At 33.7% G+C, this 24,763-nt stretch overlaps 1 protein-coding gene across 3 annotated transcripts in view; it reads right to left on the reverse strand.

Moving 5' to 3' along the window:
- Positions 1 to 23,285, reverse strand: part of LOC148946822 (RNA-binding region-containing protein 3) — a 38,504-nt gene extending 15,219 nt beyond the window's left edge. The window contains exons 1-3 of one of the 3 annotated variants that reach the window (XM_089096626.1): positions 23,270 to 23,285; positions 13,113 to 13,286; positions 11,676 to 11,786 (exon numbers count right to left, since the gene is read on the reverse strand). In XM_089096626.1, the coding sequence (XP_088952752.1) occupies positions 11,676 to 11,786; positions 13,113 to 13,258 (257 nt within the window). In that variant the 5' untranslated portion in view covers positions 13,259 to 13,286; positions 23,270 to 23,285. Of the gene's footprint in view, positions 1 to 11,675; positions 11,787 to 13,112; positions 13,287 to 15,766; positions 16,612 to 23,153 lie in introns of those variants that run through there. The other 2 variants (XM_089096625.1, XM_089096624.1) reach the window with 2 other exon arrangements.
- Positions 23,286 to 24,763: the final 1,478 nt, after the last annotated feature.

A 24,763-nucleotide genomic window follows, 5' to 3' on the forward strand; every position in this document is an offset into this window, starting at 1 on the left:
GGTTTTTATTTACAGTTAGGAAAGGAGGCAGTATCCAAACACTTGTTTTTAGGCAAGCTATATTCTTCTTTAACAACTTTAAAAAGAGCTAATAAATTAAACTGAATATTTGATGTATAATGATATTAATTGCTGAAAGCTCATGAGTTCAAAATGTTACTATAATTTTAATATTTATTTTCAATGTTAAGTACAAAAGAAAATTTGTCATAAAACTGGTTTTCAGTAAAGCGCCAAATGGTTTTCAGTCACTCATTTTAAGATTTATTTATTAATTTACGTTAATATCTATTGTATGTTTGTTTGCATTGATTGTTTATTTAATTTCTGTTCGTTTTTAATTTCATTTATACTTCAACAGGAAACTATTTTTGTTTTGTTTTAAGCTTGATATTCATATTCAATCTAAGCATTACTCGCTTTAAGATCTATTTATTCATTTATATTATTACCTGTTGTATGTTTTTGCTATGATTGTTTATTTAATTTCTGTTCATTTTGGGTTTCATTTATTCTTTAATAGTAATTTCTGGTCGTTTTGACCTTGAGTTTTAAAAGAGATTTGTATCTGCTGAGCTTAAGTTTAAAATGTCCTTTACGTTTCTTTGAAAACCTTATTTTTCGGAAAGTTTTTTAATTAATTTTTGTTTGTTTTTGATTACAAAAAAATTCAAGTTTTTAAAAATTCCTTATTTCAAAATCAAACAAGAAAAAAAATCAAATATTCATCAAAGTAACAAAGCTGATATCAAAGTAAAAATATCAAAGTGAAAAAATGGGTTTGTGTCAGCCTCGGAGTTTTTAGTATCTGATGTTTGAACTATTTTTAACAAAATTGTTATCTCAAAATTATTATCGGATGGGTTTGCGGAAAAAGGGGTGAGAGGACTAGATTAAGCTTCGGTCTCTTTTGACTCTTTAAAAGTGAACTAGAACTTTCTATTTTCAATCAAATGAGCCCTCTCTGAAGTTTATACGAGTACCCCTTCTATAAGAGCCATATATATCCCCAAAGTATAACTTACAACGCCTATCCCTGGGTCCTGGGGGGTTGTGTCGACCCTGGAGTTTTAATATCTGATGGTTGAACTATTTTTTTAAAAAATCGTCACCTGAAATTTTTATTGGATGGGTTTATCCATACAATACACCCAAAGGCGTGGAGGGCGGGAGGGGCTAGTTGCCCTCTGATCTTTTTTCACTTTGAGAAAATGAACTACAACTTTTAATTTCCATTCAAATGAACCCTTTCTGAAGTTTATACAAGAATACCTTCCATAAGAACCATGTATGCCCCCAGAGCAATACTTACGATGACTGCCCCGACCCTGAGAGGGGGGGGGGGGTCGACACCGGAGTTTTTCGTTATCAGAACTGTGAACTATTTTTAACAAAATATCTAGCTCAAAATTTTTATCTGATTTGGGGCATGGGGCGTGGAGGAGGGGAGGGGATAGTTGCCCTCCGATCTCTTTTGACTCTTAAAAAGGGAACTAGAACTTTCAATTTCAAATCAATTGAACATTCTCCGAAGTTTATACGAGCACCCCTTCCATAAGAACCACACATGCCCCCAGGGAATAACTTACAACGCCTGCCCCTGGGCCCTGGCGGGTTGTGCCAATACCGTAACTTTTGTTATATGATCTTTGAACTATTTTTAACAAAATAGCTATCTTAAAATTTTTATTGGATGCATTTGGGAAAACAGGGTTTAGGGGGGGGGGGCAGCTGGTTACCCTCCACTTTATTTTGACGCTTAAAAACTGAACTAGAACTTTCAAATTCCAACCAAATTAGCCCTCTCTGAAGATTATACGACAATGTTGTCTATACAAAACCTTATATGCCCCCAGGGCATAACTAACAACACTTGCCCTGAGGGTTGTGGGGGAGTTGTCACCCTCCAAGACCTAATTTCCAGAACTTAAAATTACGTTTAATAAAATGGCTGTCTAAAAATCCTGATTGGATGTGTTTGGGGAAAAGGTGGGCGTGAGAAGGGGGTTAGTCGCCCTCAAATCATTTTCGACTATTAAAAAGGGCACTAGCCCTTTGAATTTCCAATCGAATGAGCCTTTTTTGAAGTTTCTACGACACCGCCTTCAATAAAAACCTTATATGCCCCCTGGTATAACTTAAAAACTTTGCCCTGAGGGTTGTTGGGGAGTCTCCTCTTCAAAAACAATTTTTTATCTGAAAATCAATACGCTGAACAAAATGGCTATTTCAAAATTTTGATTGGATGTGTTTGGGGGAAGGATCGGCGTGGGGGGGGGGCTAGTTGCCCTCCAATCACTTTTGACTATTAAAAAGGGCACTAGAAAGTTATAGTTTGGGGATATATATTGTTCTTATAGAAGGGATACGCGTATAAACTTCAGAGAGGGCTCATTTGATTGAAAATAGATAGTTCTAGTTCACTTTTAAAGAGTCAAAAGAGACCGAAGCTTAATTAGTCCCCACACGCCCTTTTTCTCCAAACCCATCCGATAAATATTTTGAGATAGCAATTTTGTTACAAGTAGTTCAAACATCAGATAATAAAAACTCCGAGGTTGACACAAACCCATTTTTCCACTTTGATATTGTTACTTTGATACCAGTTTTGATACTTTGGTGAATATTTGTTGTTTTTTTTTAAAGTTTAATTTTGAAATAAGGAATTTTTGAAAACTTAAATTTTTTTGCAATCAAAAACGAACAAAAATTAACTAAAAAAAAAACTTTCCGAAAAATAAGTTTTTCAAAGAAAAGTAAAGGCCATTTTGAACTTAAGTTCACCAGATACAAAAAACCTTTTAAAATTCAAACTCAAACGACCAGAAATTACTATTAAAGAATAAATGAAACCCAAAACGAACAGATATTAAATAAAAAATCATAGCAAAAACATACAATAAGTATTAATATAAATGAATAAATAAATCTTAAAGCGAGTAATGCTCATATTGAATATGAAAATCAAGCTTAAACCGAAAAAAAAATATTTTCCTATTGAATTATAAATGAAACTTAAAACGAACAGAAATTAAATAAACAATCAATGTAAACAAACATACAATAGATATTGATGTAAATTAGTAAATAAATCTTAAAACGAGTGAAACTTAAATTGAATATGCAAAACAAGCTTCAAACGAACAAAAATCACCACAAACAAGAGTTTGAGTATCACCTTCTCTCTCTATAAAAGTCTAAAACCTACTGCGACATTGCCGCTTTACTGAAAACTAAATGGGTCTTTAACAGTCTTGGAAAGTATAAATAACATCAAACTGAATATTTGATGCATAATGATATTAATTGTTGAAAGATCTATCAGTTCAAGAATTTATCTGACTGTAATTGTATTTTTTTTTTCAATGCTGTAAGAACTGTAAAATAAAATATTTGTAATATAATTCGTTTTCAGTTAAGCGCCAATGACGCAGTAGGCTTTTGGTTTTTATTTACAGTTAGGAAAGGAGGCAGTATCCCAACACTTGTTTGTAGTGAAACTATATTCGTCTTTAACAACTTTAAAAAGAGCTAATAAATTAAAATGAATATTTGATGCATAATGATTTTAATTGCTGAAAGCACATCAGTTCAAAATGTTACAATAATTTTAATGTTTATTTTCAATATTAAGTAAAAAAGAAAATATTTGTCATAAAATAGGTTTTCAGCAAAGAAAATGAGAAAATATAGAAAATGGTTAAGCAGAAAATCTTATATTTTCTTACAACGGTTTTCTAATTGAGCCGATAATTCTTCCATCTTCTCGGATATATCAAAGACATGGTGTTTTTAACAAATGTTTGAGTTACGGAACCATGGAGGAACACCAATAAAGAATTTAGCAAACCGGTTAAATTGAAGCCTAATTTGTTTCTTTTCTAAGTTATGTGATCATTGCACTGTTTTTGAACGAAAGGCTACCTCAAAATTTCTATCAGATGCATTTGGGGAAAATAGGACGTGAGGAGGGGGGGGCTACTTTCCCTACGATCACTTTGACTATTAAAATGGGCATTAGACCTTCTGATCTCCAATCCAATAAGCCCTCTCCGAAGTTTATACGACCACAGTTTCCATAAGAACTTATATACTCTCGAGTATAACTTACAACCCTTACCCTGAGGGCTGTTGGGGGGGGGGGGAGGAGTTGTCATCCTCAAAGACTTAATTACTAGACCTTTCAACTACACTGAACAAAACGGCTATCTATAAATTGTGATTGGATGTATTTGGGGAAATGAAGGGCGTGGGGGATGGGCTGGTTACCTTCCAGTCACTTTCTACTATTAAAAAGCGCACTAGAACTCTTAATTTCCAAGGGAATGAGACCTTTGAGAAGTTTCAACGACAAATCTTTCTATACGAAGTGCCATTCTTAAATATACATATATATATATATATATATATATATATATATATATATATATATATATATATATATATATATATATATATATATATATATATATATATATATATATATATATATATATATATATATATATATATATATATATATATATATATATATATATATATATATATATATATATATATATATATATATATATATATATATATATATATGTGCCCATATCGCTCTTTACTTACTTCTTTATTTCCTAAAGAAAATACTACTACTACTACTAACAACTCACCGCAGCACCAAGCCGCCTGAGACCAACACAGCTACGCACGCTCCTCCTCCATCCCAATCTATTCAAGGCCTCCCTTTTTACACCCACCCACGAAGTTCCCATTTCCTTTAAATCTTTCTTTATGACGTCCTCCCACCCCAAACAGGGACGACCGGCCTTCCATTTGGCCCTAGATGGTTGGCCGAAAAGAAGAATCTTCGGCAATCTTTCAACCTTCATCCGCACAAAGTTCCTATCAACATCAATCTTTCTTTCATTATAGTCCTAGAGAGCGGTATTGAACCACATTTTTCGTATAGCCTATTGTTTGAAATGCGGTCAGTCAGCCTGGTACCCAGAACAATTCCTGAGCAATTTCTCTGGAAAACATCTAGCAAATCTTCATGCACTTTTCGGAGCGTCTATACTTCAGATCCATATTTGACCACTGTCATCACTGTAGCTTCTAATATTCTAATCTTTGTTTGCACACTTATCTTCCTATTCTTCCAGACTTTTTTTTAACTGTGAAAAAACACCCTGAGCCTTGGCTATTCTATTTTTAACATCTTCACTGCTCCCACCATCTTTACTAATAATACTACCAAGGTAGGTGAAGCTGCCCAACTGATCAATATTTTCATTTCCCAACTTCACATTTTCATCTTCATTTATTCCTAGCCTCAGTGATATAGTACTCCTAACATTAATTTTCATCCCGATTCTTGCACCCTGAACACGCCAAACCTCTAAAACCTCATTCATTTTGTTCACATTTTCATCTAGGATGCTTAAATCATCAGCATAATCCAAGTCCAGGAGGCTTTTTCCTCCCCATTTGATTCCGTGGTCTCCCATTGCCTTTCCTGTGCTCCTTAAAACAAAGTCCATCAAAATAATCCAGATACAGGGAGATAGAACACAATCCTGCTTAACTCCTGATTTAATATAAAGCCAGCTACTTAGCTCATTTCCTACCTTAACCGAAGCAGTGTTATTCTCTTACATAGCATTAATCACTTTAATGTATTTCTCTGGCATACCATACTAGGATAAGATCTTTACTAAAGCTCTTCTATCAACAAAATCGAAAGTTTGCTCATAATATATAAAACTGAGGACCAAAGGTGTTTGAAAATTCAGGCATTTTTCAACTATTAGCCTAAGAGTGAAAAATTGGTTGACACTTCCTCTACCTTTTCGAAAATCGCACTTTTCTTTTCTTAAAACTTTGTCTGCGGCATCTCTCGGTCTTTAAAGTATCATATTATTAAGGAATTGGCTACCTACAGAGACCAGACTAATGCCTCGATAATTACCACACGCACTTTTATCACCTTCCTTATAAAGTGGCTTAGTTAATGTTTTCCTAAAATCGTTAGGTACTTCCCCCTTTTTCAAAAATCATATTCATAATCTTCAATAACTTATTTCTAACATCAGAGCCACCATACTTAAGAAACTCATTTACCACCCTATCAGCACCTGTAGCCTTATTATTATATAATCCTTTTAGTAGTGCTGCTAATTCCTCCTCACAAAACAAATCTTCCTTCACATCCAAGGTATCACAAACTTTTTCATTTTCCTCTATATTTTTTCTTGCAACTCTATCTCGGTTTAGCAAGTTCTCAAAATGTTCGCCCCATCTCGCTTTAGTTTTTTCCTTATCGGTAATTGTGACCCGATTCCTATCTTTAACTGGGACAAGTCCGGATTGACTACTCCCTCTCAATTTGTTAACGTGCCAGTACAATATTTTACTATTATGCTGTCTAGCTGCATCTTCCAGATCCTCGGCAATTTTATCCATGGCCTCCACTTCACACCTTCTTAATTCCTATTTTAATGCTTTCTCCACTTTCTTTACATTTCTTTTGTTTTCATACGATCTATCACTCAGATAATTCTTGTACAAGTCCTTTCTCCTTTCTATTAAACATAAAGCTTTTTCACTAATATTCTTAGCTGCAGTTTTAGCTTTCTTCCAACTTCACAAATTATTTTTCTAAAATTATTCCAACCATCTTCTACATTATCAAATTTTAAACTCTCAAATTTAGTATTCAACTGTTCCTGGAAAGTTTCTCTCAAATTCTCATCCTGGAGTCTACCTACATCTAAACTTCTCGGGAGGTTGTTACCCCTCTAAAATGTCAGCTTTAAAATTACCCTAACACTACTAGATGGTGATCTTTACTTTTAACATCAATAACAGCACTCCTATGTACCCTATTATCTTGTATTGATCCTGCCGGTCTTTGATTTACTATAATATAATCAATAAGGTTTGCTGTCTTACCACCACGTGAATACCCTGTTAACTTGTGAGCCATTTTATGACCAAACACCGTATTGGTTATAACTAGATTTTTATACCTACAAAATTGCAAAAGTCTGTACCCATTACTGTTTTCTTTTCCAACACCAAATTTACCTAGGCTGGGAAACCATCTATCCCTGTTTCTACCAACCTGGGCGTTAAAATCTCCCAGTAATAACATCATATTTCTACCTGGGACCTTGTCTATTTGCTCCTGTAACTGTAAGTAAAATTCATCTGAGTCACTAGTATCTCTGTCAGTCGGTTCTACAGGGGCGTATACTACCATAATTGATACCCTGAACTTTCTAGTCATAAAATGAGCAATTAGTATTCTATTATTAATACCTTCCCAGCCTAAAGAAGACTTAGTAGATTCCTCATTCATCATGAGCCTTACTCCCTGTCTATGTACCCCATCCTTCCTACCTGAGTCAACAAATTCTACATCACCTAACTTCATAGTTCCTACCCCTGGGATATGAGTTTATGAAACTCCTAATAAGTCCAGTTTGAATAGAATTCGTCTGAATTTGTCAGTCAAAATGGCGATACGATAGTAATTTTTTAATGTCGTAACATTCCAAGTTCCAATTTTCGTGTTCTTTAAATCATTTAAATTATTTTGACCTCGGGAAAAGCAATCATCCTAGATACCAGTGCAGGAAGGGGATCACGTATCTTCTTAAGTCTACACCAAAGTGCTAAAGCCAGCTTAGAACCAGCCAGCAAGAAGTCCCTGGGACATCCGTGAATGGAGGTTTTGTGCAATCCTGGGCCATCTTGGTCACAACATGGTTTTCAGCACTTGGCGATGTTCTTTTATCAACAAGAGTCGAAGTCTTGCACAAGCAGTCTGAAGCCTAATATCTCCGACCCATCATATATTCATGCCTACAAATATTATGCTACTACGGGGAGGTAACCCATAGTAGATAAAATAGCTAGGAATATGTTTTCCAGCCAAAAGACGCCCAACAAAACATACCAAGCCCAGATGAATTGTCCATTAGTCAGAATCCCGTGCGAATGTTGTGTCGTTTACTAGGCTATAATTTCCTCGAGGGGCGCCACTCCTCAAGTGGGAATAGCGTTGACCGCAAGGTCCCCAGTCTTGCAGGTACCCCGAAAAGGTCAAGGCAGCCCTTTGCAGAGGCCGTTGCCCATAGATCTGGATATTACACCCTGCCACAGTTGTCCTCCTAAAGAGGATCCTCCCGCGATGGTGTTCTGCATCACCATGCAATTTAACCCATTTATGGGAGAAGGGTTGCAACTCATGGGACTTTTGTGGACCCTTTTGAGTGTACATTTGAGGGGCCTTCGTCCTCCTTTGCCTGTATTTATGACCCTTGGCAAGGCTGCCCAAGATTTTATTATGGACCCCCCAGGGACAAGGTCCACCCTTGGTCCGTGCCTCCTAGGGAGGTACCCTACATATCTGTAGAGGGTTCCCTATCGCCACCTGGGGACACGAAAATAATTCGTGTTGGAACTTATGCATTTAGCTCTCACATCTTTTTCGGCTCCTTTCTGGCGATTCGAGTGAGCCAATATGAACTCAAAACGTGTTAGTCTTGTTCCATCATGATATTGGATTAAAGGGCCAACTTTGCACTTTTAGGTGAAAACCTTCCGGGTTAGTATTTTGCTTAATTTATATATTTATATATATATATATATATATATATATATATATATATATATATATATATATATATATATATATATATATATATATATATATATATATATATATATATATATATATATATATATATATATATATATATAAAAAAATATATATATATATATATATATATATATATATATATATATATATATATATATATATATATATATATATAAAATAGAATTTGTAATTTGAAAGAATTTGTAATAGAATTTGAAATTTGTAAAATAGAAAAAAACGAAAAACTCAAATTTCTTTGACACAAAGTGGGGTAGTCAAAACGAAGTTATGAAGTTCATGTAGTAGCCAATTGAGCAGCTTGCCTATTTCAAATACATTCTTCAGACTTGTATTAAAACCCTCTTCAGAAACTAACGTTTCCGTTAATATAACTGGTTTCCCGATAAGAAGGGAGCTGATATACCCTCAGCACCCGTATTGCATACTAAATCCAAAAATAACGAAAGCTTAAAAGATTTCATGAGCCCTGCATTTTAATACCTTCATTTAGTCTCCCGTGTTTCCCTGCGTTGAAGATTGAATTCTTCTGAAAATGCATAAGAGTTCTAATTTTAAGGCATTCGATACCAATTTGGAAGAATCTCTACGAGCCTTTTGAAGATTGTTAAGCTATCTGCGCAAATGTTCTTTTCTTCTTCTTTTTAACACACAGTGTTTTCAGACTGAAATAAAGTTTTGTGTTGTATTTATCCGAAGCAGTACTCATCAAAATTTAAAAGACACCAGATCAACATATTTTTTATGTTTATCCCCCGCCCCCCCAAGAGAGATGTACTGACCCCCGCCCTAATTCCGCAACTATGCAGTATTGTATGACCATTAGTTTTACTGGACATACAGTCTACAGAAACAGTTAACTCTATATGGACTGTTTAGCTGTTTGGGGATGAACGCGCCAGCCCACACACGTACATTCTCAGAAACTGGGAGGCTATTAAATGGCCTTTCGATAGTCAATTAATTATCTCTGAGTTTTTTATCGATAGCACTTTGACTATATTCAGGCCTGGCAGGAAATGTAAGAAATTGCCAATTAGCTGTAGCTTGATCACATCCGTTGCTCATAAAGGCCACCAGAGTTTTAAATTTTCGTTCAAATGAGCTCTCTCCCAATTTTCTACGGTCTGTCGCTCGATAAAGCTACCCCTGACAAAAAAAAATGAAAACAAAATACATGACCGTTCTTTTCGAGAAAAATACAAAATTTTGCATTTTTATTAATCACAGCTGGATGTTTTCTGTTTTAGGAGCATTTCGAATGTCACGCTAAAAATTTTTCCAAGATAATCCTTTTTTCAGGGCCGCATTCCTTCCCTTTTTGGGAAAGCAAATATTCCTTGGGTAATAACTTTTTGTGGGAAAATAATTAATTTGGCCTTCTCAGAATCAGCATAAAAATATATTCTGAAAAATAAATCAGGGAAATTGCACATCTCATGAGGACAACCTGCAGACACTGAGGCTTCAGAAGCCGTCTGAAAGGTGTCACCATCTTACAATGCCTTCTGGGAGAAATTGCCTAAACTCCGATGCTCATCGCAGATTTAACGGAATTTCAACAGCCACAAACCAGTCGGTCAAAATCACGTAGAGAAATTCTCACTGTGTCATGCCAATTCCTTTGTCCTCCATTCCAAAAGGCATCGAAACCGTATCTATCGTACTTTTTTACCTACTTTATAAAGCACGACAATGACAAACTTCTTAAAAATTCAAAAGTTCAAAAAATGCCCTGTGAAGTTTTGATAATTCATTTATTTATCCATTTTATCGAATGTTATATTTTCTTGTCGTATGACGTCCACTGTTACCTGTGTGCTATTATAGCATTAAAACTATTTATTATTGTTATAAATAATATGTAGGAAATAAAAGAATGATAAAAACGATATTAAAGATCAATTATCACGAAATCGACGCACGAGTAACCAAAAAAGAGGTAATATCTTAAACTCACTCTGGATGATATAGGATTTGGAATACCAATTTGACCAACTAAAACTAAAAAACTAGAAAACTAAAAAACTGGAATATTTTTCTTTTCACTTTGGTGGAAACGCTGCCCATGTTGGCACAAAAATAACTGTTGGGAAGCTTCAAGAATAAAATTTTAGATGGCGATGACAGATATTGTTTTTGATTTGTGGTAGTAAATATTTGGACAGATAAAAAATCATCATGAAGCCAAAAGGAGACCAAAGTGGACTCCAGAAGACTTGACGCACTAAGAGGAAGAAGAACAAAATATTCTCGTTATTTATGTATTTTCTCATCCTTTTCACTGGCTTTAGACCTGCTTCTTGGCTAGAATTTGACCTTTAAGTTGTTTTTTTTTAATACATTTTTTTTTTAAACTTGGTGTGTTTCCTCTTCTACCTTTAGTCTTCATTAAAAACTTGAACAAAAGTACACTGTAAAACGCGGAAAAAAGGAACAATAAGAGGAGAAGCTAAAAACCAGGAGAACAATAAACGTCCAAAATGAACAAACCAAACTAAAAAAAATTACTAATTATAAACTTTAGATTCCTGCCAATTAATAAGATGAGTGTAAATGAGTAAAATGCGTATAGGCAAGCTAGAGAGCGATTCTGTCTGACAGGAAGTGAGGTAAGAATGTGTCTTTATCCAGCTCCCAACAAAAGTTTCTAGTCCTCTAGCAAACAAGCTGGAGGTTCCAATACATCTTTTTCTTTTTGTTACTACTTTAAAAATGTTCGCCCCTCTTTGAAAAGTATTTAGACCAAAGACATGTCATGATATCTCCTATGCAAATGATTTTTTTAGCTATTATATGACAACCAAAATTTTTTTTTTGACAAAATTGTGTCCCTCCTCCTCTACGAAAATTAATTCATGTTATTCTGGATTACATGATCTTCTGGATTATTCTGGATTATTCTGGATTATACATGTTATTCTGGATTACAATTAATTCTGGAAAGAAGCGACATCCGTGTTATGAATGTGAACCCCACGGAAAAATCAAAGCCAGTTACCTAACAGGTGGGCTCAAACCTTCAGCATAAGTTACAACTAATCTTTTTGTGTGGATACGGAGCTGGTGCAGGCTATGCAAACCAAAGTCAGCATCATTTTGATTATTGAACCTAAAATAGAAAATATATATGAAATAGAATATCCTTGTGCCAAAAAACTACTAGCTGACATACTATAGATAATTATAGTCAAACAAAAAATAGATGATTGATAAAACACCGCTATGCATAGGTTTTTGCCTAGTTTTGCATGATGTATAACAGATTCAAGGTAAATGACCCTCTTTACATAAATATGCATCGTTCCAAGCCTTTGGGCGTAGGGGGGGGGGGGGGGGTGTCAGACGATGTTTTATTTGACGTTTAGACCTTAAAAGTGCATAATTAGGACACAGCCTCTTCTTTCACAGCTTTTTTCTGAAGGTGTCTTTAAAAACAATCTTAGCTCATCATACAATGGAGGTAACTACGGAGGTGATAAGTTGCAAATATTTGAGAGACTTTGACATTTCCTGGTGCTTGGATACTGTTGTTTAGCAGTACAAAATTGCAGTTTTTTTTTAGCACAATCTCTTTTTTCACTTAACAAGGGCAATAGAACTTTCAATTCCCCTTCAAATGATAGATTTACTGATATTACACAATAAATAGTTCAGTAAAATCCAAACTGATGAAGGAAAAAAAATCCGAGTCCATCATTCTTGGTAAGCATACGAAATTTTGTACTATTTTACTTGGAACTTGAAACCTCAACTCTAGTGTTCTCTGATGTTTTGAATTTGATCATTCAATCCAGCAAGACTGTGGCTTTATAGTTAACGAGTATTACATACTTGGAATAAATATAAAAATCTGAGTCTCTTGATGCATATATTGTTATCAAAACTCTGCTCTTTAGAACCTCAGTTATATTGACAAAAGTTGCTCCTTGCTTACCATTCATCATAATGAACAGTTTGACAATGGTAACCTTGAGACATTCAATGAAATCATATTCAGCAAAACAAAAGTCAGGCAATATTATTTCAGTCAACAAATAGCTAATGACTCAAATTGTCAGAATGACATCACAAAGGCAATGCATGAGGGACTTTAGAATAGACACATTCCCCCAGAGCCCATGGGAAGGGTTTTAAGTTATGCCCCTGGGCATATAAAGTTTTTATGGAATGGGTGGTCGCAAAAGAGCACCTTATAAGAAATGGGAGGATGAACATTTTTAAGTTTTTTTGGGAGTCAAGCGTGTACACAGTGAGGGTGAAGGGGGGGGCTAAGCTGGATCCCCATTGATATTATTTGAAATTGTTCCCCCAAATTGAATGAGAGAAATAATGACCTAAAAATGAAAATCTTCTTGTTTTCACCCCTTCATCCAGAAAATTATCTGATTAGTAAGGAGTAGACTTGTGTATACACTTTGATTAAATTAAAACTTACTCAGCATAGCAGGCATAACCTTTTGGGTTAAGTCCATTTGTTGTTTTTTCTTGATGCACTCTACTAGCCCCAGCCTTCAAAATAACATCAACTATTTCATCAAAACTGACTGTGACAGGTATATTTGCAACTCTAATAAATGCCATATTGCATGGAATCCATCAGATGTAACATCTGAAATGTGACAAATATAAAAAAAGTAAATTGATGCAAATTTAACAGAGAAATATATTCAAGAACGCTTATCTTTCTAGCACCAATTAAATCTTAGCAAAAGAAAAATATATTGTTTCCCTTTAAATTGGAATGGTTTTGGTGCTACATTAGCAACAGTATAAATACTCAGTGATAGTATTCAGCTGATTCTCATACATTCATACACACATTTTTTTTCACATCATTACTCAAAACGTCAAACTAAGATCAAAGGAAAAAAAAAATTAGGAAGTAGTAAACTGAACTAATGAAAATGAAGATTTTAACAGCACAGGAAATGTTCATCCTTAGTAAAGATTAGAGCATAAAGCAAATGCAAGCACAAATAAAAAAAAAGAGCTTACAATAATTTGATTAGACAAACAAAACAACCTCTGGGTGGTGAGAAATAGAGTTAAAATCCAGTTTCAAACACCTTAAAGGGTTATTGTTCTCTGTAAAAATAACACAATTATGTGACAAGTCAAAAATAATAAATTGCACCAAAATGACAAGACACTTGTATCATCAGATTAAGCAGTTTCAAGAAAAAAAGCCCTCTTTCCATTTTTTAACCAAACAATCAGATAAAAATTTTGTAAACATTACATTTTGAAGTTTAAAAACTTTAAAAGTCCCAATTTTACACTAAACACAATACTAGTGCATAGCATAGGTAAATAGAGGAGATTTAAGGATTTTGGACTGAAATAAGTAACTATAACTTAACCATGCTTCACTTAATATCAGCAATGATGCTTAAAAAATTCACTTTTAATGCCTAGAGATATTTAGTTCCTATGAGTAAACTGATCATATTAGAAAATTTAAAGCATTTAAACTGAAATTTCTGCAAATGTAGTGATATTTTTGCTAAGAACAAAAATTGCATAACAATCCTAAAATTCACAACTATTTATCATATTTAGCCAACAAAAAGCAGAATTCTTATTTCTTTTAAAAAAATTTCAAACTGAACACAAAAGCCAGAAATAAAAAATATGGGGGGAAACCACCTCCTGCCTCCAACAATTGGTGCTACTCTTGAAATCCAGTGCGAGTCAAGTATCAGTGTTTTATGTCTTCTAGCTTGTACATTTAGTTCCTATTGAATTAAACAAAAATATAATAAAAATTGAAAAATATTTTGCTCCCAAATTACAAACATAACAATTGCACTTTATTGGGCAGCAAACTGCATTACGAATACAGGTGGCCCTAAACTCTCAACAGGATGATTACCCATGGGCAAGCAGATGATCTGCTACAAGAACTATCCAGTCCTCTGAGGAACCAAATTATTTTCAGAAATAAAGTCATGTACATACACAATACTAGGCTATTAGGTTAGCTTACCAAATTGGGTTACAATAACTCAACAATGCAACTTTATGTAAATAAGATATGTTAAAAGTATTAGTGTTCATGTCATTAGTCATTCATGTTACTATCTATTGTCCCACCAGCCATCTATGGAGATAGGTGAGATTTTCCTGTAGATAGTTCAGATTGTGAGAGATGGCATTTTTTGGTTTTTTAGATTAACAACAGAAAGCTTCAACAACAGAAGACGTTCCTTTTTATTTTATTAGGTATAGACAAACTATTTTTTAAAGTAAAATAGTGGTTTCATAATTGATTATTACGAATTTCAAGTGCATGCCAAATCTGGTAGTAACCTCGGTAAATTTTTACCAAATCATATTATTGACTTACAAATAAAGGGAATATACCACTTGATGCCTTTTTTTTATGCTCTTTATGACTATAATAATAATTGTGGTTGGAAACGAATTTTACCCCCACCTCCCTTAATTTTATTTCTGATGTAAATGAGAGGTAAGATTAAACTTCCCTCCCTCCCTAATGTGCAAATATATACCCTGAATTGGTAGAAATAGGGGTGGGGCTGAAATTAATTTCCAACCAAAATGATTATTATATTTGTAAAGAGCATACAAAAAGGCATCAAGTGGTATATTCACTTTATTTGTAAGTAAACAATATGATTTGGTAAAAATTTACCATAACCTCCAAATGTCTTTTTCAATAATCTCAATAGACATTGAAAAATACCATGGAAAATATGCTATTTCAATTTTCCATTCCTATTCCTGTAATGCAATGAGCAAAGAGTTTGAATTTGTGCTCAGCAAAAAGCTAAAAGACTATTATTTGCCCTTTGGCAAGAACTGGCTAAGCCTGGCAGGCACATCTAAATTAGTTGTACAAATAATACTTGCGCTGGTACACTTGTAAAAGATTTTTGTCCAATGCTCTTGTCTCTATCCTCTTCTTTCAAATGGTTGGTATTTCTAAATCCCAATTTGCATTCTGCTCCTACTTGTAAATATATATGCAACCTTATAGTATAATTGACTGAATAGTATAGCCTACTGTAAGAAATCAGGGGTAATGTTTATATTAACAGACTTCAGGCAGCTAAGAAACAAACTTACCTCTACAGTCAGAATTGCATCCTGAATCCAAATTTTACATTCATTTTTGTTGGAAATGATATTTGTCCCCACCCCTATATTTACCAATTAAGGGTGTATATTTGCACATTAGGGGGTGTTGTGGTAAAGTTCATTTCTGAAGAATATTTACATGCTGTGCTTGACAACCTGCTTATTAATGTTGCATTGCCTGTGCTTATAATTGCTTGCTTGCTTATATATGTTTTTTGTTGTTGGTGCTTGCTTGAGTTTCCATTAAACCATTAATCTAAACCAAAGATTTTGCATAATGTCAAAAGTGGGATGCCCTTTTTTATGCTCTTTATAATTCAATAATTGCCCCCCTAACAATACAGGCGCCAATAGACCAGATACGTATTTTCAGGTTGTCGTGAAACATCTGTTTCATGCAATTTGAAAGCAGTTTCTAGTCATATCGAGCACGCTGATTACGATTATACCCGGGAATAGGTAACTCAGAAGGGTGCTTGACCCTTAGAAATGACCTAAAAGATTAGGAAAAAACTATCTTGAGAGTTGTTTTTACAATTTTGCATTGCTACCTGTTCAAGGCTCCTGCAATGTGTGCAATTTAAAAATAAACAGAAATAATGAAATAAATAAAGTTTAAACTTATTGCAGAAAATTAGTATTGGAAAAAATTATTATATTTGGATTGAGTTCTGATGAAAAAGGTAAAATTATTTTTTTTTCTTAAAGAGAAAATTTTTAATCCTTTTCTTTGCTTAATTCGTTTCTTTTCATCAATAGGCATAATTATAGATGATTTTTTTTTCTATCTTGTAAAATAGCAGTTAGGTAGGAAAATGAGATTATCAGGAATGATTTTAGGGTGTCATATAAGCTAGCCTATACCCTTGGGGGGTTTCTTTAAGCTACCATTTCCCCCCCCTTTTTTAAGGGCTTGAAAGAGTGCATAGCCTATATATATATATATATATATATATATATATATATATATATATATATATATATATATATATATATATATATATATATATATATATATATATATATATATATATATATATATATATATATATATTATTGCAGAAAATTAGTATTGGAAAAAATTATTATATTTGGATTGAGTATTGAGTTCTGATGAAAAAGGTAAAAATTATTTTTTTTTCTTAGAGAAAATTTGTAATCCTTTTCTTTGCTTAATTCGTTTCTTTTCATCAATAGGCATAATTATAGATGAGTTTTTTTTCTATCTTGTAAAATAGCAGTTAGGTAGGAAAATGAGATTATCAGGAATGATTTTAGGGTGTCATATAAGCTAGCTTATACCCTTGGGGGTTTCTTTAAGCTACCATTTCCCCCCCCCCTTTTTAAGGGCTTGAAAGAGTGCATAGCCTATATATATATATATATATATATATATATATATATATATATATATATATATATATATATATATATATATATATATATATATATATATATATATATATATATATATATATATATATATATATATATATATATATATATATATATATATATATATATATATATATATATATATATATATATATATATATATATATATATATATATATATATCTATACTCCTAAATCACAAATATTAAATATAATTTTTCTCTTCAATTGCTTTTCAAAACAGAGACCACATTTTTAATTTATGCAATTGGTAAAAATTTGACCAAGAAGGCAGGGTTCTTGTTACTACCCTCACATTGCATCATGCTGTAGTAAAAAGGGATGGTCCAAAAACTCATTGTTATTTTTCCAGAATGCCAAAGAAAAGTGGTCTTTCCCAAAAAGAGGTCTTTTACCCTAGATGACATGTAGGCCAGATCTAAAGACAGGACAATGTAAATTTTGACAGAAATTACCTAACTTAGTTTTGGCTGTTTAGCCTATTGATTTCTTTGGTCTAAGTTTCAAAAGCACAATTTCTATTATGACTCCAGAATTTCAAGTTATATCAAGGATCAAGCAAGACACACAAGGCTGTTGTAGTGCTTTTTATGGTAAATTTGTAGTTTAGCTACTTTTGGCTATCTTGGAAAGAGGTTAGGTCAGGAAAATTTCAGGGATGGGTCTACAGGCCAAAGTATGTCCTGGAAAGGTACTTTGAAGTACATGCCTCCACTTGTTCTCCCTCCAGAAGGTCCCGACCTTTGATGACCTTTAAAATCCATGTGTTATAAAAGTGAAACTTAGCAAAGTAGATCTTCTGCTTAAAAGAATTATAACAAAATTGTTTTCAGCTTCACAACTTTGCTCAATCCCAATTTATAAGGTTTTATAGATATGCAAATACATTTCCTAAATTTTGAAAAAAAAACATTGGTATAGCTTAAAATTCTACTCAAATAACAGAAATTCCATTTTCAGAACTAAAGCCAGAGAAAAAGAACTGATAACTGAACATTAAGGTAAAGTGTTGTTTTGTCAAAATTTCAATAGGTCATAGACCTGTCATGTAGACAAATTTCAGAACCCTCTAGAGGAAGAACGAGTGGAGGTAGGTACTTAAAATACCTACCTGGGACATACTTTAGCCTGTAGACCCATCCCTGAAATTTTCATTTCCCTAACCTAACCCCTTTCCAAGATAGCCAAAAGCAGCTAAAATAGAATTTTACCCTATTTTTAAAGTGTGAACCTATTTCTGAAGATTTTACTTTTGTAACATTAAAAATTACCCAAAGTCTTTAAACCTTAAGGTCCACTGAAGAGGAAAATTCATGAGGCTAATACTTAAAAAGCACCATCCCATGACATTGTTGAGGCTTTGGATCTCTTCCTTAAAGTTTTATTCATTTAGTTCAACTAGGCTACTCTAAAATTTCTTTATAGATATTAGCTTGAATCATTTTAACTATACATACCAATAACAATTTTAAATGCACTAATAATCAAAAGTAGATCGAATTCAATCTATATTATTACAATCTATGGTTGCATTAAAGTGTATCCTTGCAATATCATGTAAGGGACAAAAGCTCTATTCTGCTCTAATAGTAATTTAGCTTTGAATTTCTTTCAAAAGGATGGGTCAACTAGCTTCAACAAGCCTGAAGCTAATGCATTGTCCAAAGCATACAGTATTTCGAACAGGATTATGCCTATTGCATCAGCCAATTAAAAGTGGTCTTTTACATAAACGTATAGATATTTCACTTGAATTGCTCTTATACATTATATTCCAGAGCATTGAAAAAAATATATAAAAAAGCCCTATTTCTTTGAAACAGACCTGTTCTGGCACAGAGTGTGCCGCCAGAAATTCTATTCCTGCAAAAGTCACAAGGAGTCTTCTAATCAAACTATATCACATCGCTTGTCAATTAAAAGAAAGCAAATACTTTACAGAGACAGCAACATGCATGGAGAAATGTTTGAATACAAGTCTTTCAGACACACTTGTTACTGTTGATGTTACACACTTGATACAGTGTTTGATTACTTTAGGACACAGGTCACGTGTTACTAAGTTGTTGTTGCTAAGACGTTTCAGACGAAATTGATATTTGGCCAGTTATTGCAGTAAAATGTTAGTATAATAATAACTTCTCAGATTAATGTTTGCAATTGCTTAGGAAAACCAGTTTTAAAAAGCCTATTTTTTCTAAAACAGATCTGTTCTGGCACAGTGTATGCCACCAGAAATTCTATTCCTGCAAAAGTCATCAGGAGTCTTCTGACCAAACTCAATCCCAGTGTTTTTCAACTAAAAGGAGGCAAGCTCTGCATAGAGACAGTAACTCACATGAAGGGAACTTTGAATACAAGTCATGCTGTCTTTTTTGTCACTTAAAAGGCAGCACAAAAAAAGAAAATGAATGTAAAGCAGATAACTCTAGAAAGGCAGAATAATATTCAGAAGCAGGTAGAAAAATAGAAAGATTTGGAATTTCAGCTGTGGATGAGGTGTAAACATGCTCTTTTAGTAAGACTTGAGGCTAAGTACCATCTAAAGTGCATGGTGCTCTTAATGAAAAGACAGAATGAACAAGATGAAAGACTGAAAATGGAGGAAGTCATTGCAGCTGAGCTACTTGACAAATTATATTGCAAGTTTCTTGATGGGAGAATTTATTTGTCCAGTGAGCTGAAACTTCAGTTTGAAGAAGCATTTTCTAAATCAGGACTTTCAATAGGAGCACAAGGTTTTAGGTTTTAGAAGAAAAAAACTTCTGGAAAAGTATGGCACATCTGCAAGAAGATAGAAAGTGACATTACAAACTTAGCTTCACTTGAACAAGAAATGACACAGGTGTGCAGGAAGCTAGTTGTTGCTGTGTACATTAAGAAGCCTGGTGGCTTTACGTCACTCAATGTTCTTTGAGTCCATCTCTTCCATAGGAAGAAAGGTCTAAAAAACATTCTACCAGCCGAGAACACTTGTCAGTTCCACATAAAGCATGTCCTTTTCCAACTCCATATCCTGCTTCAGGCTCTAAAACCCCATCCAATCATCCATGCCCCTACAACTTTGCATGGGTATTCAGCAAAGCCCAAGGTGTCATATCATTAACTAAAAATTGTAGCTTGCTTTGTAGTTGTGGAGGTGCATGTGTGTTGGATTCTGATGATGTTAGCTACTTTGATTTTATTATCTATCAATATATTTTCATTTTATGATCTATATCAAATGTTGTATGGTTCTTTGACTGGATAACCTCTTTTTTAATTTTTTTTTCACCAGACTGAGTAAGTACTGCATTTTCTTTCTTGTTTTTTTATTATCAAAACCACTACTGGCTAAGTTTCTACTGTCTACTTTTCTTGAAAATTTTAAATTTGAACATTTAATTTTTACCCTTGACCAGTATTTTTCCTGTTCAGTTGCAAATGTTCATTTGTGTTTTATAAATAATTAAACATTGTAATGATTATAAATGATTTCTCAACACACTAATTGCAAAACTTTATTCAATTTATCAACTAAAGATAACATTCAGGCTTTTTATTTTTATATTTTTTTTTATCACTAACTTGCTTACATTTTTGCTCAGTTAGGTTGAGCTGCAGCTAAAAGGACCAAAATTTAATGTGCTTCAAGTGAAATTTGCTTGATATTAATATTTAATTTTTCAGGTCATTTTTAAGGGTCAATCACCCCTCACAGGTGGGATACCACCAGATGGCTAATTTGACAGTGTAAATTTATGAATTTCTTAGAGCCTATATATTCACAGAATATATACCCCCACCCCCCTACTGTGTAAAGATAGACCTAGAATTGCATCCTCAATCTAAATATAACATCCATATGCATCACAAATGAAGTTTACTCCCATATTAGCCATATGGTGGATGTCCCTCACAGGTACCTATTCCCAGGTACAATTGTAATCAGTGGGTTTGGTATGACTAGAAACTGTTATCAGATTGCATGAAACAGATGTGTCATGGAGATGTCACATTTTTAGGTCTTGGCGCCTGAACTATAACATGTAAATATATAGCCTACCCTGAATTGTTGAGAGCAAAGTTTCAAAACAAAATTCAGCACTATTTTTGTTGATGGCATTTGAAAAAATTGAAATGGTAGGAAAACAATTTGAATTGAAAATCAAGTATTTTGCAGGTTAGGTTATGTTATAGCTTCTTTGTGTGGTTACAAAAATAAAATACCTTTGGGGCCCCTTTAAGGGCTATCAAAGAGCATAAAAAAGGCATCAAATGATGTTTTCACTTTCACCCTAGCTATAGGGGTCAATATATACAAAATCCTATTATTGAGTTGGGACTAAAGTGAATGCACCATTTGATGCCATTTTTTTATGCTGATTATAAATATAGTAAGCATCTCTATCGGAAATGACTTACAGCCCCCCCCCCTCAATATGCCCCTTCAGGGGGTCAATATATACAAAATCATATTATTGAGTTAGGACTAAAGTGAATACACCATCCGATGCCTTTTTTATGCTGATTACGAATATAAGAAGCATTTCCATCGGAAATGAATTTCAGCCCCCCCCCCCCGAATAGTTCCACGTAAGGGGTTGGTTAGGTTTGGTTTAGCCCATATAGGGGGGGGCGGAAATTCATTTCCAATAGAAATGCTTATTATATTTGTAATCAGCATAAAAAAGGCATCAAATGGTGTATTCACTTTATTTGAAACTCAATAAGGTCAATATATACGAAATCATATTATTGAGTTAGGGCTAAAGTGAATACACCATACGATGCCTTTTTTTATGCTGATTATGAATATAATAAGCATTTCTATCGGAAATGAATTTCAGCCCACCCCCCTAAATAGGCTATACCTAACCTAACCCTGAATTGGCATATATAGGGGGGGGGGGCTGAAATTCATTTCTGATAGAAATGCTTATTATATTTGTAATCAGCATAAAAAAAGGCATCAAATGGTGTATTCACTTTAGTCCTAACTCAATAATATGATTTTGTATATATTGACCCTCAACAATATGATTTGGTATATATTGACCATTCAGGGTTAGGTTAGGTAGGTAAAATTCTACTTTAGCTACTTCTGGCTATCTTGGAAAGGAGTTTGCTTAGGAAAATGAAATTTTCAGGGATAGATCTACAGGCTAAAGTATGTTGAGGGAAGGTATTTTGAAGTACCTACCTCCACTGCTTCTCCCTCTAGAGGGTCCTGACCTTTGATGGCCTTTAAAAATCTGTGTGTTATAAAAGTGAAACCTTGTAAAATATATCTTCTGCTTAAAATGAAGTCCAACAAAATTGTTTTCACCTTCACAATTTTGCTCAATCCTGATTTATAGAGTTTTAAAGATATGCAAATACATTTCATAAATTTTGAAAATTAACATTGATATGGCTTAAAATACTACTCAAATAATAGGAATTGCATTTTGAGAACTAAAGCCAGAGAAAAAGAATCTTATAACAGAAAATTAATGTAAAATATTGGTTCGTCAAAATTTTAAAAGGTATAAACCTATCATGTAGGCAAATTTCAGAATCCTCGAGAGACAGAAGGAGAGAAGATAGCCTAAGTGGGCTACTTCAAACTACATTGCCTGGACATATTTTAGCCTGTAGACCCATTCCTGAAAATTTCAGTTTCCTAACCTCACCCCTTTCCAATATAGATAAAAGTAACTAAAGTAGAATTTTACCGGTTAGGTATAGCCTATATAGCGGGGGGGGGGGCTGAAATACATTTCCAATAGAAATGCTTATTATATTCCTAATCAGCATAAAAAAGGCATTGAATGGTGTATTCACTTTAGTCCTAGCTCAATAATATGATTTGGTATATATTGACTGCTATAGCCTAGTCTATTATAGGGCCACCTAGAAATTTACCCATTTTCCTAACCTAACCGTTTTCCAAGATAAGAAAAAGTAGCTAAACTAGAATTTTACCTAAATATTTTACCTAATTAACTAGGCAAGAACCTAGCCTACGATGGGTAAAACCAATTGATTTTGGGTAAGGTTTATATTAGGCCTAACAGCAATTTAACATTCATTTGCATCAGAAATGAACTTTACCAAAGCCTTTGAAAATGAAGACCAGGGTTGCCACTCAGCCGGTTTTTTTGGTGCCACTTTGGGAAGCAAAATAGTGTCAATTTTGTATAAAAAGTGTCATTTTCCAAAAATTTGCCGCTCACGACGCTTCGCGTCGCTCGTATTCATCAACAAGCTTTTCAAATTCAAAATACTGGCCAATCCGCTTGGGAGCACCCCCGCGTGGTTTTCCGCATCTTTAAATTCTCCAACATGAAATGCTGGATCTAATACCATTTATCAATTATAAAAAAGAAATTTTGATTTTACTTAGTCGGTGCTGATTTCCGGCTTTGCGCAGCACTTCCACTCTTGTCAACTTTCCAGCCCTCCCCTCCTAAAAACCCGCTAAAACACAAATGGTGCTTACTGTATAAAATGGGAACTCGTCCCACAGAGTACTTTCTTCTCTTTTTTTTTCTGAGCAGTCTTTGTTCATAGCGTAAAAAAGGAACAGAAAAAGAAAAGAGGAAAAATCTTCAGTTTTTTTTTCTTTGGAGAAAATTGAAAAAAAGGGACAGCATTACTCGTCTAAATTGAGTTTTTCATCCAGTTTTTCCATAAAATGGATTATCTGGATTATTACAGTGCATTCATGTGCTTGAAACTTTTCTTTTCTCCAAAAATGCTGAAGAGAGTGCCACTAACATAGATCGTAGTTATTGATGACCCTATGATAAACACAACTAATAGTGGTTCAGACAATAACTCTTTCAAATAATTTATTTGGAAAAAACTAGTGGAAAAACAATAAGATAGCTATATCATCTAACCCGTTTATCACAACCTGAATAGAATAAGTTTCACGAAAACTCTCGCCACTCCCGGTAAATTTGTCTTTAAGATGTCTCCAGGGACTAGGGCATAGGAACAGTCAACTAGCATTTTAAGTATCAATATGAAAGCACATTTATAGTTAAACACGAGCATTTAGAGCATTAATTAAAAAAATCAGCACCATAAATCAATATCGATAAATAAATGAAACCCAAAACGAACAGAAATTAAAATAAATAACCGAGTCAAACTCAAAACGAGCAGAAATTAACATAAGTTGGGTGCAAAACCCCTATGCCTTCCCAAGACCAGAACTAAATTTGCACTTTACTGAAAAAATACAAATAAATGTGCATTGTCACTTTAATATACATATAATGATGTTTAGCAATCAAAATGTTAAAATTATTTGATTTATTAAAGTTTTAAAAGTAAAAACATTTATATTTTTTTCAGTAAAGTGCAAATTTTGTTCTGGCCTTGGGAAGGCATAGGGGTTTTGCGCCCAACTTATGTTAATTTCTGCTCGTTTTGAGTTTGACTCGGTTGTTTATTTTAATTTCTGTTCGTTTTGGGTTTCATTTATTTATCGATGCTGATTTGTGGTAGTTTCGATCTTGGCAGATTATTTTATTTTATTTTTGCTCATATTTTGTTTAATAGAGTTCCTTACTTTTCTTTGAAAAACTTATTTTGTGA

Source organism: Artemia sp. Qi Xiang Cuo, chromosome 11 (genome assembly GCF_049724085.1).
Source record: "Artemia sp. Qi Xiang Cuo chromosome 11, ASM4972408v1, whole genome shotgun sequence".
NCBI classification, from domain to species: domain Eukaryota; kingdom Metazoa; phylum Arthropoda; class Branchiopoda; order Anostraca; family Artemiidae; genus Artemia; species Artemia sp. Qi Xiang Cuo.